Source organism: Anabas testudineus, chromosome 3 (genome assembly GCF_900324465.2).
Source record: "Anabas testudineus chromosome 3, fAnaTes1.2, whole genome shotgun sequence".
Taxonomy (NCBI): Eukaryota; Metazoa; Chordata; class Actinopteri; order Anabantiformes; family Anabantidae; genus Anabas; species Anabas testudineus.
In genome coordinates, this window is record NC_046612.1 from 24,055,581 (window position 1) to 24,072,332 (window position 16,752).

The 16,752-nt window shown below is 40.4% G+C and overlaps 1 protein-coding gene across 3 annotated transcripts in view; it reads left to right on the forward strand.

Annotated features, from left to right (window-relative positions):
• The window catches only part of mtss1lb (MTSS I-BAR domain containing 2b), a 58,234-nt gene extending 46,722 nt beyond the window's left edge, over window positions 1–11,512 (forward strand). For all 3 annotated transcript variants that reach the window (XM_026377810.1, XM_026377808.1, XM_026377809.1), the window contains one exon: window positions 100–11,512. In XM_026377810.1, the coding sequence (XP_026233595.1) occupies window positions 100–986 (887 nt within the window). In that variant the 3' untranslated portion in view covers window positions 987–11,512. The remainder of the gene's footprint in view (window positions 1–99) is intronic.
• The last annotated feature ends 5,240 nt before the right edge of the window (window positions 11,513–16,752 follow it).

Consider the following 16,752-nt stretch of genomic DNA (forward strand, 5'->3'; position numbering starts at 1 on the left):
GTTATGACATTTTTCTTGACCACATTAATCATCTCATTTTGTTTTTATTAATTTTAAGCTCTGCTATTATAAATAAATTTTAAAAACTCCTTCACCCAGGTTCAGATTACGACTGCTACTCAGTGAATGGTGACGCTGAAGGTCCGGATGGACAGACAGAGTTCGACAAGTCGTCCACCATTCCACGCCACTCCAACATCGCCCAGAACTACCGGCGTATGATCCAGACCAAAAGGCCAGCCAGCACAGCCGGACTACCCACTGGGGTTCTTGGTCCTGGGGCACATGGGATACCAGGGCAACCTGGTGGAGCGGGTGGAGGTGGGTCAGGGACACCAGGCACTGCCACCATTCGGCGAACGCCGTCTACCAAACCGGGCGTAAGGCGCACACTGTCCAATGCGGGGCCCATCCCTATCCGACCACCTATTGTGCCTGTGAAGACACCCACTGTTCCTGGAGACTCACATTCACCTGGTGCAGGCGGTAGTGGGTATGCAGGTGGAGGACAAGCGGGTGGTGTGCCTGTGCGTGTGGGCAGTGAGGAGTGTGTGTTCTTCACTGGAGTCGAAGACACACAGGGAGCACTTGATTATGTGAAGGCGTCACCCAAGCGCCTCAGTCTGCCTAACACTGCCTGGGGATCAGGAGCAGCATTGGAGGTCTACGCCCAGCAGCACGGGGGCCTTGCAATGGGATCGGGCTCAGGAGCTGGGTCGGAGGAGGATCAAATGATTGCGGCCAATCGGCACAGCCTGGTGGAGAAGATCGGCGAGTTGGTAGCCAGTGCGCATGCCCTCGGTGAGGGGCAGTTTCCTTTCCCTGCACTCCCTGATGACCCGGCACCACCAGCAACTGGCCCTACCGACACTCAGACAGGGACAGAGGGGGCGGAAGGGTCTGGTGATATGTTGACCACCATCAGGAGAGGAGTTCGCCTTCGGAAGACCGTCTCCAATGACCGCTCAGCACCACGCATCTTGTGATTGGAGAAAAAGCAGGAAGGAGATGATGCTCGTCAGCCAATAGGGAGTCAGGTGTTGGTGTGGCGCAAACCCAACCACCTAGTACATACACAGAAACTTAACCATGTAGGGAAAGCTATAATATAACAGAAGATGAACAAAAACATACACAAAAAATAAGTTTAAAAACACCATTATAGTAAATGATATATAATATAATGATGATAATAACATTAATAATGTTAACCCATGCAGACAATTAAAAGTTAAATACTGAATATTGACCGGCTCGTAGCAGGCCACTATAACTAGTGTGTGTTGGATGCATGTTTGTCTTCTCTACACCATCACCCAGGGATGGAAAGACTTGCAGGAAAAACAGATAAAGATAAAAAAAAGGAGGCAAAGAAAGAGAGAAAGACTGGGTTCTGACCTGTTTGCCAACTTAACACCCTTTCCCATCCTCTTCTCCCACTAACCTGACTGTCTAATCCCAGATGAAAGACTGATGACTGAAGGAGGCACCGGCAGAGGCAAGAGAGAGGGGGAGTCAGAGTGCCACGTGACCAGCTGGATTTGAACCCAGGCTGTCTCAGCAGCAACACACTGCACTTATTAGCCCACTGAACTGAAGCATTGGTATTAGCATGGGGAGCTAACAAGCCAGAGGGCTCCTCTGGTTTCCAGTGTAAGAGTCTTTAAAAAAATACTGTTGGCATTGAACCGTGCTAGTGCCCCTCTTCCCCTCTCTCTCTCCCTCTCTTTCTCTGTGTAGTGTGTGCGTGCATTCATGTGTATGCATCTGGGCAAATGTTAAATAGGAGTGTGTGTGCACATGTGTGTGTGTGTGTGTTTGTGCGCGTGTGCGTGAGGGGGGTGGGTAGAGCTCTGCTGCAGGACAGCTGGTTACCCAATGAGGGCAGGGCTTTTCTCCTGTGTGTTGTGCGTGCGTTTTCTTGTTAATATTCGTGACGTCATTTACCTTGTTACCCGCTGTACGAGAAGTTATGAGAAGTAATCCAGGCGTATAGATATATTCATATATATTTTCTAGAACCAGAGAGAAAATGTTAAATCAAAAATGGAGCAATAAATGTGTTTTATTTTCTTGTTTTTGAAAAAAGAGGATCAAACAGAGGATTGCAGGTTCTCCTTTGTCACATTCAGGCAATCATCAGGAATGCTAAATTACACATCGACTGTGAATTCAGGCCTAGCCAGTGTTGGCGTGGCTCTCTCTCTGTCCCTGTCTCTTTCTGGGGGAGGAAATGGATCAGAAAAAATAAGAAAAATGTTGGTAAAAACAAAAGGAAAATTGTAAGCACTTTGAGAAATGGCAGAGTATGTTAAACAGCCACTAGGTGTTGCTCTAGTCACACTGTATGTTAGGGAGAGCGAACGTGAGAGGGGGGCTTGCCAATAAACGACCGTGTCTTGAGGAAAACTGCTTAATTTGTAGAAGAAGTAGAAGAAGATCGGGAAGGACAAAGAGGAAGTGATGAAGTCTTGTGGGCCTGGAGTGATTGGTCAAATGAAAGATGGGATAAGAAAGTAGAGTATAATATCTAAAATGAATGGATTGGACATCAGGAGCCATCAGGCTTCAACAAGCCATCACCTGCTATGAATTGTGAATAGTGCTGAAACTTTTGTATGTTGTACAGTAGTTGCACTGGAGACAGATTGAACCCACAATGCAAAAAAACACATTCGTCACATTGGTCACAGGTTTTGGATTTATCCTTTTCAGGTTTGGTTCAACTTATTTTTTGTTACTTTGCAACTTTAACTTAGTTTTCATTGGAGCTACATTCTACTTCATAGTCGATCAAAAACTGATGTAAAGTATGGATTACCTATAGTAACAAGGACAATGTTTCAGAAAAAAAACACACACACACACACACATTACTGTTTTTAAATGCCTGAAATACTGTGAGAGTGGAAAATGAAATTCCTTTCGCCTCCATTGTGGTGTAGTGGAGACAGAAATCTCATCCGTCAGACAAATAAAACCACAGCTTTCAACATGCCTGGATATTGTAGAAATACAATAAGTCAGGAGTATTTGTATTAGTAATGTAGGTATTGTACTTAATCAATGATGGAATTTAAACACCTTTGCAAAAGTACATTTGAGTGGAGTGAATGTACTTGAGAGTTTTCGACCCTGATTGTAGAGGTACTGTATTTCATATTTCCAGTACTGTGTATTACAAATTAATTCTCACTCGTGTTCATGTGCAAATACTGGTAAGGATCAGCACCAGTAGCATCAGTTTAAATAATGTTTCATTTACAAATGTTGTGTATTTTTGCATTGTGGGAAATCAAATGTAAGCATTGAACACAGCTGAACAACTGTCTCTCGCCCAATGTTTGCTTTAGTTAAAACTTTTTTCCCTCTTTACAAAAGAGACTCCAACAATCTTTCGTGTCATTTAAAACTGAACCATACAGAAAGAGCGGGTTATAGTTGCAATAATGTTGGTTTGGTTTCTATCTTATGGAGAGTTCGAGATGGGTTATTGTCAGTCTACGGGTACAGAATTCAGACTGGACACATTAGCTCAGCGCAGCGGCAGGAGGTTCCAAAAACAGAAACATAATGCAGTTCAGAGTTATCTCAGCAACTGGTAGCCTCGTCTTTGCTCGAGCCTTTGGCTGAGGATGGGACAGCTCAGTTGTGTTGCATGAGGAGAGTCACAGGCCTAAGCTAGTTTAGATGGTCTGATGTGGTTTGATAATTGGTTGTCTGCCTGCGGAGAACAGAAGTTACTGCAGAATTGGTTATTAATGAGTGAAAGGTAGGTCCAGCATTTATTCAGTCACACAATATCAATATGAGAATATGAGTGATCTGTTTTTGTTATTGTTTTGTTTTATTGATTCTTGTTCGAACACAACACTGCTGTCAAAATTGGGGAAAACACAAATCAAAGCTCAATGGGCGATTCCTCTGTATGGTTCGAGCTCAGTTCGGTGCAACACAGTTCAGCTCAGGACATGGCTGTATGAATGGATTATTTGTGGACATAATATAATATGTGGGAATAGGTGAAGCCTGTTTAATGCGTTCCTGATGACAAAAAGAGCAGGAGCGTTTAATTAGCTGGCAGAGAGAGGGAAAAGATGTGTGGAATGAGCATTTCACTGCCTGTTCATACAACACGTACTGTATGTGCTGTACTTGTAAAACGAAAACCAGGCGCACAAATTTGGCATAAAGGCTTGTTAGAAATTATTGCATTGAATATACGGTTCCTTTTTTTGTTTGTTTGTTTTTCATTCTGCAGTACTGTTTGGATATTTAGTCTTACTTTTAATTAATGTAAAAAGATCAGAAAAAAAAAAAAAAAAACTCCAGTTGTAACACAAACTACTAAGCTGTGTAACATATGGATGTAGGATGTGTGGGCCGAGAGTGAGTGTGTCCTTGTTTGGCTGTTGAACTGTAGGCTAGTGAACTCTTCATCAACATGTCTGTACGCTCTTCTAGCAGTGACATCAGCACTCTCACATGCTCTTATTGTCAACTTTTATTTTATTTTTTTTCCTTGAATAGAGCACTGTTAAAGACATGTTTGTGGCTGTTAAAACATGTTTCAATAGGATGATTTAATTTAAAGTAATGGAGGGGGTAATGTTTGCAATTTTTACACAATGTTTTGGATGGAATATATATATATATATATATATATTTTTTTTTTTTTTTTCGTTGTCATGGGAGGTGGGAACTACTGTATGTATGTTGTCACATGCTGATGCTGTGTGTTGCATTTGCTGAATCTGACTGGCTGAGAGGGCGGAAAAGGGAGCGCAGCAGGCTTGGACTCCATCCACCCCCCCCCCCACCGCACCACCAAGAAAAGAATATATCAGGTGGCAAAATGCTCATCTGAAGAGTTTGTGAGTAAGACCGCCTGCCGAGGTCACACTGTACATGAATACACAGACATACTGTATGCTGAATGTACCTCAAGGTGAAGGGTGACATCAAACTGTACGTACGTTGTTTGACTCGCTTGACTTTTTTGCAATGCCGGAACTTTGTTCAAGTGTAACTGAATGAAGTTTCCCGTTTAAAGAGTAGGAAAGCAATACAGGGGTAGCGTGCATGTACGTACATTTTACAATGATGTTCCAGTGTGGGTATGTTAAAGGAAAATACCACTGTTTTGTCCACTCTAGGATACTTGTGTCAGCCATCGAAAAGCTGAAACTCTGACAGTTAGGGCACTGGCTAGAGCCAATTCCACTGGTCTGAATGTGTGTGTGCTGTATGTTTATTAATTCTAGTGTGAACTGAAAGAGCTGAATTCACTGCCAGTTATCTACAGTAAGTTATTGCCTGAATAAAAGCTTCATATTGTTGCAGAACTGACATGCTGCTTAATTCCAAATTATGGATAACAGCTCAGGACAAGACAGGAATTCTAACATGGCCATGGTTTTCACACTGAATGAAAGATCAAGACAGTCAAACTGCACACGTCCTGTCATGCAACAGGATGACTGGTTGTATGATTGAGTGTGAGATGATAAGATACAACACTGTTATTTTCCTTTAAAATGCCCAATTAACAGCACAAAAGTTATTTAACTAAACAATAATGTCTTTTTTTTTTAACATGCTGAATTAACTGTGTACTTAATAACTGTCTGAACAAGCTGAAATAACTACTCTGCTACAGATGTTTCAATATGCCCATTTTTATGAGTGTATGTGTACGTGGATAGAAGTAGGCCTAACGATATGTGGGCAAAGCAGAAGCTACAGTGAACATGGGACATTCAGTGGAAACACACACATTTACTACATGCGTGCGGGCATGCGTGCGTACTCACATACACACACACACACACACACACACACACACAAACACACACACACACACACACACACACACATACACACACACACACAAAAAAACATACATATAAACACCATAGGGCTCCAGTCCTGTATTCTTCAACTGGTAAAACGACACAGTCTTATCTATAGCACACCCAAATGGAACAAGCACTGTAAAAAGTTACAATTTAACATTATCCTAATTTGATTGAGTTACAGTGTTAAAAATCGGACCATTCAGTAGCATGTTACAATATTGCGATGACCTAGTCAGGCTGGTGTGCGAGCTAGACAACACCTAGATAAATGCAGACATGGAACATGGCACATTTCTTCTCACATTGCAGGCAGATACATATGATATGCATACGTTATTAAAAATTGCTTCAGAAAACTCACAAATGCTGAGAGAACACTCTTTGATACACACACACACACACAAAAAACAAAACAAAACCTACCACCACTTGAAGCCGCAGTCAGCAGATGGTTGGCTTAGCATAGCATAAAAATTGGTAGGACAGAGAATCCAGAACGCTTAACTGATCCGCCTCCATGGGTGGAGTGGTAATGTGCTGGGCTGTTCCTTGGCTTGGTGCAGTTCCTCATAGTGACAAAAAAAAAAAAAAAAACTCTATTTGGCTATTTTCCAACAAGTTGATCTGTTCTTTTAATGTTTGGTTATTCTTGGAAGTGGTGGAAACACAGAAGGATTTAGACAAAAAGACTCAACAGCAGCATTGTATAAAAAAAGCTTGGAGCTGAACTGCCAATCAAACACCTTTGGAATCTGAACAATTAAAATGGAGTATGCAGAAAGCAAAAGAAAATTGGATTTAGACATTCCCCTGGTCCCAGACGTTTTTGCACCCACATATCCCTCTCTATTATCTTCCTATTCTTCTTCTAACGACGGGCTCCGACCTCCACACCCTGATCTGTACACCCAGGGACGCTGCTGCCTGGCTCTTGTCAGGATCAGAGCCCCTTTAACTGTACTTATAACCAATCAAAGCTAATGAAAAATAAATGTTGTCTTTATTTTCATCACAGTCTACAGTGAATACAAACTCAGCTCCGTTTCTTTCCATGTCCGTCCTTCTTTCCTTCACGCTCTTTCTTCCTCTCTCTCTCTCTCTCTCGCTGTGTCTTGTCTCTATATTATATCGTATGTTGGAATGAATGTGTGCAATGATTCAAATGTGGGGGTGTGTGTGGTAATGGCTAGCGGGGGGTATCATTATGGGTCCAGAGTGTGTTGTTCAAAGGAGGATTGGAAGCATTAGCTACTGTAGTCTTATCCCATCTTTATGTAGTAACATGAGCTGGTTTCAGGGCAAGCAGCTGGATGCCTGACGCTCCATCTCGGTGCTGGATTACATTTTAATTACTTTTGATCAGACTTTTTAAACCATCTTCTTGGCATCATCTCACACTCAGCTTATATTACTTTGATTGTTTCTTGGTGGGTTCCTCTGAAAGAGGCCTACAAGATGCGAGTACATCAACGTGTTGTTGGCCATTTTAGCCACACTACCCTCACAAGAAACCTGCTTGTGTGCAAAGCACAGGTTTGGTAGGAGCACAAAGATATTATCTTTTACAGCAGAAATATGTTCCAAAACCTATGTTATTGTGTAGAGGCGCTGACGATGCTTCCCACGAAGTCAGACTAGATTCACAGAACAGTCTGTCAGTCAAATACGTGATGCACTTTACAGAGTGCAGGTAGGGGGAGGGCTGGGTGGAGAAGAAGCAGCATACTGCAGCTTTAAGAGGAAAATATGGTGTATCATTTCTTTCTATATATCAGTAAATATAATTACTAAATCACTTTTGAAAAATCAATATTTTCAACAAAGCAAGTATTAAAATGGCCTCGGGCTGCAAATCAATCTATATATGTGGCCCTTTTTCCACTACAGTAACTTTGTGAACAGTGTAGCCATTATCACAGCTTCGGAGTCCACTGTTGCACTTGATACTAAATGCTGGCATTGATCAGGAGGTGATAATAAATCCATATCTTGCATCTGTGGGGTAAAGGTGAATGAGTCTCTTAAAGCTCAAGATGCAAGACAACCGAGACAGGATCTGGAAAGATGAGATCGGGAGAACACGATAACAATAAGAGCTTTTAATAAGGCGCAGGAACTAACGCTTCAGCATCTCCCCAGATCCAGATCTTGCATAACATGCTTTGCAAGCCAGTAAAAACTCAAGTGACTGCATCAGTAATCTGCTATTCTCCAGCCACTGTTTGAGAAGTTCCTCCTGTAAATTTCATTCATATAGAGGATGAATAAGCTTAAGGAAGATTTGTGTCCCAGCAGTCACCATCTTGTCATTTTGCTGTTGTCAGATGTGATATAATGGAATTAAAAGTAGGGTAAAACAGACCCTCAGGCTCCATAAAAACCATAAAACATACAGCCACATTCGTAATGTCTCGTTGACCATCCGCACCTCAGCTGCGTTTCCCTGGTTACTCAGATTTATGGTAAATTGGCAGACTTCCACTGTGAGCATTTGCTTGTGCTATGAATATGCTGTTTGAAATCCATATGGAAATTTAGCTCACAGTTTTATTTGTGTTGTGGAGCATTTGTTCCCTTCAAATATGTATACATTGGAAACTTACTATATGTCCGGTATAAAATTTAAACCCATTAGACTTAATTTGGATGAACATACTAAAGTTATTTATCTGTCAATGCTGTATCTGAAACCTCGCTGGCCATTCAAAGACAAACTGTATTTAATGACTGAGACCAAAAGAAGCATTGTGACTTTGTGGGTATGTACAGTACAACCCACTCCTTTAGCCATCTGCCTAGGTTATATTGAATGTCTGTTTGCATGAGTGCGTGCATGTGTGTGTTGCACAAGGACACGTGGTTAAGACCCCTACTGTTCCTCCCTCCCACCTCCCACACACAATCTGTCAATCCTTCATGCAAATACTGAAGAAACCCACTGCATATTCACACGCTCACACTTACACACACTCGTCTGAAGCAAACATGACTAAGGTAGATTCTCTAAAGCTACATGAGGGTCTAACTGAAGTCCACCAGGGGGAACATGATGAAACACACTGCAACTTCCTGTCAAATAGCCATGCAGAACAGAGTGACCAAAGTGGCCTCCTAGTACCACTGTCACTGTAACTAAACTGAATGTCTTAGTGTCAGTACTCCAGTTCTTGGTAGTGTCTCTCGCTCGCTCTTCTTCTTCCTTGACAGCCTCCATCTGAACTCTACAACAAAATCTCTCCACAACTCACCACTGCAGCATTGCTATCACCTCTACTGGGCTGTTTTCTTCAAAGGATTACATTGTGACAGAGCCAACATCTGCTTTATCTTTCTGTACAAACCAATGTTTTGCTCCTCTCTTCTTTCCTGTGTAGCCCTGCAGGCACTGTGGTATTGTCTTTCTCCCTTATTTTCCTGTCACTTCTTCTGCTCTTTTTATTTAATTTATTACAAAATTATTTCTAAGGTTGTTTTGCCTCTGCCGCTGTTAATAAGGTTTTCGTTTCTGTCTTCCTTTTTGTAAAATTTACCCCATTTTGTTAACTTTAGTCACTGCTAATGTAACAAAACGCACTGTGATGATTCCAGTATTAATAAAAGTTGTACTTAAACTGTGCACAGCTGTGTGAAGTTAGTGTCATTCAAGAAAGAAATATGGTCAGGGCACTAAACCAACAGTTCAGTAAATCCTTTTGTAAGTGAAAATGGAATATGCTGAAGTTCTTTATCTGACTGATTCAGTAATGTCACGTAGACATCTATTTAAAGCTACTAACAACACCTAAAGAAAAACATCCCTTTAATAGGCATTACTGTGTCATGATGCAGTGCAAGTTGGATATCTGTGTAACTTAGTGTTCAGCTTGTTGTTAGCTAAAACATGACTCTATTGGTCGTTTGTACTGTCAGCAAAAAAATTACCAAAACAAAAATATTACGATTGTGTGCAGTCTAATGGCACAGACCTTTGTAGTAAAAAAAGTTGACGAGCGTGGTTGAGTTTATGAAGAAAGAAGGAGAACATTCCCATAGAAGACTAGTAGACCATTCTGTTAAGGACTTTCCCGACATGATGCAGTGCTACATGTATAATAAATGTCAAACAATCTTAAGGAAGCAGTCATTTTAAGCTAAAGTGTAAACCTACTGTAAGCTGCATGTTTTTTTTCCTAAACCCAACCAAAACATTATGTTTGTACAGTTGTAATCTACAGTTTATATCTATTTGGGACTAAAATGAGTTATATCAGCCACTGTTTTGATACCTGGCAATCAAGGGGCTGCAATTTCAACAGGTGCCTGCTGCTGGGGGGGCGCTCTTTCCACAAATGTTTCTACGGCTTGTATTAAATTATTTTTGGACATACTGATGATCCACATACATGATACACGTGATTTTGATTATGATCAGATTTTTCTATTATGTATTCATTAGGTCATGTTGATGACCTCAGGGACATGTCTCCCTGTATTGCAATTAACAATGCTGAGCTCCAGGTGTTACTTGGACCAAACTTGTTAGAAAGGAGATGGAGCCAGCAGCCGTTGCCATGGTTACCTGTTGTTTTTTGCTGGAGATACCGAGGGAGGAGAAAGGAATGAGCAGTCTTAAAGGAGTTATAAGTGAGAAGCTGAAGCTTTCAGGAGACTGTGTTGTATTGTTTATATTGTAGCAGTATACAACAAGAATGTTAATTTAAAACTGGAATAATAGAAAAATTAATTAAAATGAAAAGTCAGATGTACACAACAGCGCAGAGGTTTCTTTGATTGTTTTGTAGAACATCTCCTGCTGTTTGAACAAAATTACAGCAATGTATGTATTCATGTCTTACCAGTACAGAACACAACTGCTTTTAGAGACAGCAGATGGAACAGATACAGCCGCCCCTCTCCCCGTAGAACCTTTACGAAACTCAAGTTTGTGTGTATAAATACTCACCATGGACACCATCTATTAACTTTTTCAGTGAATTGTTGGCTGGAAAAATGTTGACACTAAAACTAACTTGTTTTTAAATGTAGTTTTTTAATTAATTTCTTTGTATTTCCTCAATGGTTCTAAATCACTCTATAGGAACTATCGGAGACTACTCACACCATTGTTTATTACCCCTCAATGTTGCATTTCCAGGGCTCTGAGCCTAGAGCCCTTGGAAACCAGAAAACTAAATCAGGTTTCTCTCACACCTTTGTGGACATGACAGTTTTCCTAATGCTGAATATGCGATCTCCACCTCAGTTCGTTTGCCTTTTTTTCAGAAAGTTGTAAATCACCCAAGAAGGAAGAAATGAGGGAGAAGAGGTGGCATCAGATATATTTTATTGTATGCTGGCAGGGGGCACCCAAGACCTTCAACATGGCCAAACCGATATGTCAGACACCTTAGCCACTCAGGTAACAGGATACACTGTCCTTAGCTGACATGTCCTCAAGTACCCCCAGCTGGTTGCTGAGACAGACATTTTGATCTTATACTTCATCTGAAAGAATCAGATAATCCTCTATAAAAAGAAGTGAAAGAGCCAAAGACACATGCTTGTCACGCATAAAGTAGTTCTTAATCCTTAAGAAAAAAAAGACAAAACAATTTCAAAATCTTTTATTCTATATCTACTTCAGGGGATTTATGTTTTGTTTTCAATAAAAAAAACAACAAAAGCTGCTGCTGCAGGCCACCATCTGCTGAGAATCAGTGAACACTGGTTAACTGAACCAACTCTTGTCAGCCTGTCGTGATTAAAATCATACTGAGAGAACAAGGACAGACTTCTTTTACTTAACACCTACTCCCATGCTACCAGCATGGGGGTACACAAAGAAACTTTAATTAAAAATAAGTGCGCCACAATTACTCAGAGGGAAGCATGCTTCATTCATATTTGAAGCAGCCTAATACTGTAAGCCTGATGTACAGTCTGTTTGTGTGTCTATACGCTCAGCCGGGTGCATCTTTGCTGCTCTGTCCTTCTCAAGTTGAGTCTCTAAATGTTTAAAATGGTATGTTTCAGTGTTTGTGCCACTGATAGCAAGCTGTTGTATTGAAAAAAAAAAAAAAAAAAACTCACTTACTGTGGGTTATTGACAGAAAAGCAGCACACAGCCTAGGCATAGGTGACATAATTTGCTTTTCAATAATGTTGCAGTAATTGTTTATTTTGATGGTTTTATTTTCTTCCTTATCTACACTACCTGCCTTTTAAGAAGTCGTGTGCATCTTTACTCTTCTGTATTTTGTGTTGATTTGCAATCAAATTTCCAAATAAATTAAAGTGCCATATGAAGTTCAAATCCTGGACCCATTTCAACCTTCACAGACTTTTATCAATACAGGCAGAAGAAAGAAATAACTGTTAACTCCACAAATGTCATTCAATCAAAGAAAGATACATTTCATGTAATCTAAATAAAACTCAACACCAGCAAAAGAAAAACTGATTACTAGCAGAGTGAATGTTTTTCTGCAACAGCTCATCACCAAAAAATAACTATTTCTTACTTGAATTTAGGTGGACACCTGTGTCAGTTTGGAAAAACAAAAGTAAAACATAACTAAAACTCATTAAAGCACCCCTGGGGTACTGCATGCACAATAGTGGGATAGACAAACTGGGATGGTCAACAACAAAAACAAGACCAGCAGCAATGTCCTGTAGCAGTTATATGTGAGCAGCTGTTAATGAGTATAATATCATATGAAAAGAAAGTGTTGCCGTGTCTGGGAGCTTTAGCACTCTTGCCAGAGGGCAGGAGTTGGAAGAGGCTGTGGCTGTTTGCGGAAAAGGCACAGGTAATAAGAAAAGCGAGAAGATTGGAAATAGCCAAAACGTGTTAGCATGGAAAATATGCTTTATTAATTTTTTTAAATGTTAGACTGCTTCTCAGGTCTCACCAACAAGCCTGTTCGACAACTAGAGCTCATGACGAAAACTTCGGCAACAAAGGCCACGAAAACTGAACAAAGCCCTCCAGTTGTGCTTTCGATGTGCAGCTGAACTGATTTTAAAATAGTGCTGCTCATTTACCCACTGGTTTAAGGCAGATATACATATCGTATTTCTTTTTAGAATCGGAACCCCCTCGGTCATCAGACACTGGCTCGTTACTGCTGAGATAAAACATGGTGAACAACAGTTTACTTAGACGTGGTTGCAACGAACTTGCAAAAACTTTGCAACTGATGCTACTTTTAAATCAAGGGTGGAAGATTAGTTTTCGAAAAAAAAAAAAACTTTTTCACCTCCTGACATTTTTCCACCCACCATATTGCTTTAGAGATTGGTGTGCATGAAAACAACTAAATTCCATATATTAAACATTTCATTTCATTTCTTAATTTTACAGTTATTAGCACAAGTACAGATTGTTTAGCTGAAGTATTTTATCTCCTGCTTCATGTGCAACAATATTTTACAACCGAAATTCCAAAAAGGGCACTGTGTAAAATCTACATAAAATTGCTATGATGTGCAAATGCAAATCTTAAACCCATGTGTTATTCACAATAGAACTGAAAAAAACTGAGAAAATGTACAAGTTAAGACAGAAAAATAAGGTCTCCAAAGAGTTTGCTTACAGCCCCTTTAATTTTACATTTTACCATCAACTTATGTAGAACACCCGCTAATTGCTAAGGGTTCACATACTTTTTATTGACACTGCATGTTGGCAATTGTAGTATTTAGTTAAGTGTAGTTCACTTGAACAAAAAAAGATGTCCCCCTTAGCTACGCAAACAGAAAAATGGACAAGAGCTACACAGATCCTGACATTAAACCCAAGCTGTCCCATGTGCATAAGTCATAAAGTGTTTAAAGAGAACTAACATTAAAGAAGTGCATGTGTAATGGTTGTAGACAGACCAAAGGAGCACTCCTGCCAAGTAGTTTGTCACCAGGCCAATCTCCACTGGAGGCAGACAAACACTTATTTAAAGAAAAGGTAGCAGCTCATCCACTATGATGAAGAAAACTGGTAGGTGTAGGGACAGTTCGTGCATCGGTAAACATTTGCACCTGTTCGCCGTACAGATTTCAGTCTCATTCATCCAGGTGTGACTGTTTTCAGTGGATCATCAGTTTGTGTGAATATATTCTGGAAAAATGTTATGGTTTTTAGTAACACATTCATTCAGTCATTGTAAGTCTGTCTGTAGTGCACAGTGGGACAATGGAAAAGAACTGGAACGTGTTATCCTCATTAACTAAACTAACCTAATGTGAGGACATACAGCTGCACATCATATGCATAATCTAGACTAGACATAAGTAGGACTCCGACTTCTACGTCTGTCTTTTTTCGTCTGTCTCATTAAACATCCAGCAAATGTTAATTTCACTGTGAGCTACTGTGATGCCCATCGGCCTCTTAAAACACCCAAAGCCCTTCTATGAAAAAGGTTGTGACTCCCAAAATAGACACAGCATGACAGCAACTTGGAGAAAGAGCGAGGTAGGAACGAGCAAGACAAAAGAAAAGAAGGACTGCTAGTTTTGCTTGTGATGAAATGAAATTCTAATCATGAGGCAACAAGGCCACAGAGTGACATGTTTTGATTATCACACTGATAGGTGGCCTACTGTGAGACCTCACAATGAATCAGGAAGATCTCATGTTTAAATGTATATATTACTGCAAATAGATGGAGGGCGTGGAGCAAAAAAGAACAGGAAGAATCAGTGGAGAGAATAACAAAGCAAGGTTGCTGCAGATGAAAAGAATGTCTGGAGTTTGGGTGTCTAAGAGGATGACAGAAAAATGTCAGTCTTGTCTGCATTTTGTGGCTCTCATCATACCCAAACATGGCTGTCAGGCTTCAGGGAGAATGGCGGCTCCTTCGTCTGAAGCTGCTGAAAGCCAAATCAGAAATCACAGGATACCTCAGCTCACAGCGAAAACCATCAAGAGCATCTCTTCTGCATACCGAGTGGCCTCGAGGAGAAGTGGGGATGGGAGGGAAGGAAGAAAGAGAAGAAGCTTGACAGAGGAAAGAAAGCCTGTCTTAGTAAATGACATACTGTATGCTCTCACAGCATGTCCACAACAGAATGAATGACAAAGAAAAAAACAATATGAGAAAGTACATCTGTGAGGAGTGACAATGAGATGAGAGAGATGACAACACAAACACAAATATTCATGAAGTGCAACAGAATATAAACTGTCTAATGCTCACTGATACACTAGAACTTGAATATTTTGGAAATGTGACAGAGTTGTTCAAACTCCCAGAGTCTCTGAGAATGTGACATCTCAGGGTCAGCTTGTTGAACCCAGCTCTGCTTTCATCAGACTCTGCTGCACTTTGTCTGACTCTTCTCAACATTCGTTTGAAACACGTTTTTCCTGCGGTTGTTTCTGGTAAACAATTCCTCAGAAATAGCCATTCACTGTATTTACATTTTTTTAAGGGCATAGTTTTGTTTTGTTTTTTTTTTTTGTTAGTGATGATGCTCACCATTTCCACATGAGACTCAAATTGGCTGAACATGAGCAAAGGATTCACAAGAAATGATGCATGAAATTCAGCAATTCATTTTTTTTGTCATTTTATCTTATTAATAACTTGCTGGTTCCTCGCCACAGCCATATCAGAGCTGTTTTAAGTTCCTAGTTAATTATGCTTTATTTAAATGGTAGTAACAGTGACTGGCCATGGTACCTCCAGTAGAGGTCCTAAGGCAAGATCTCCTTACTCTTACCCTGCCTTTGCCTTGTACCTTACTTGTAAGGAGCTTTGGATAAAAGCATCTAACAAATAACTAAATGTAAATTTAAATTTAATCAGAAAATGTTAAGAGCTTCCTTGCAAAAGGCCTGAGCTCAAATTGTATGAAAACCAGTCAGAAACCAGTTTGTCCCAGATCCAAGCTGGTTTGAGCGACTTTTAAAGGCAATCACTACTATGATCTGGTGTCATGGTTGTGACCTCTGAACTCAACTCAAACTGAACTTAAAATGTTACATACAGTCCTGTTTTAAATGTAGAAATGGCTGTCTGCCTCCTGAAACTGAACTGAGAGCTGGTTCCAGTGGTTATAGGATAGTAGCAGCAGTACAGGATATTGTATTATCTATATTACCTATATTTTGAGTTGAAAAAATGCACTAAATTGAACCACAAGGAACGCATTCATTAACCTTGTGATCTGAAACAATCAGCATGAACACCTTGAACTCTATTTCTGTATCCTCTATATCCTCCCAATCTGTTTATTTTCTACTGCAACTGCAATATCTAACACGTGTGCAGTTAAAATGGAAGTCAGTCTTGATTCTGGACAAAAAGTCAGACAGTTCCCAGATTTCCCACCCCATCCTCAATCTGGTTGGAGTCAAACTCAGGACAATTCTACAAACGTACAAATCCCTTTGTGGAGTGTCAGGCACTGTTTTCATAGAACGTGGCACATTTTTTCATTGCACTCATTTGCATTTGCAACAGCGGTTGATAAGACTAGACAGGCAGTCAATAACTCAATAGAGTGAAGAAAAGGTCATAAATCAGTGCGAAATACAAAATCGTATCAGAGTGTGGTCCCCAACCTCATCGATACCCACCAGGGTACAGCTTTCCATTTCAACAAATTACTACAGAGCTGATTTCCTTGTCTGGCCATAGGTGGGTGCATCAGTATTTTGACTGCATGGTGTTGAAAACCACTGGTTTCTGAAATCAAATATCATATGCTCTGGTTATTATGCAAAATAATACCGTTTCACTGCAACAGATCAAACTGAGCTAAGGATGTGATTAGGTTTTCTGATTGTGTTTTAGTCTATACTGCCATCCTCACAAAATGATTCACTTTTGTTCCTGCCTCCTCCTGATGCCTTTCCAATTTTCTAAAAATCAAATTCCTCCTTTTCTTCAAATGTTTGCCCTCCACCTCC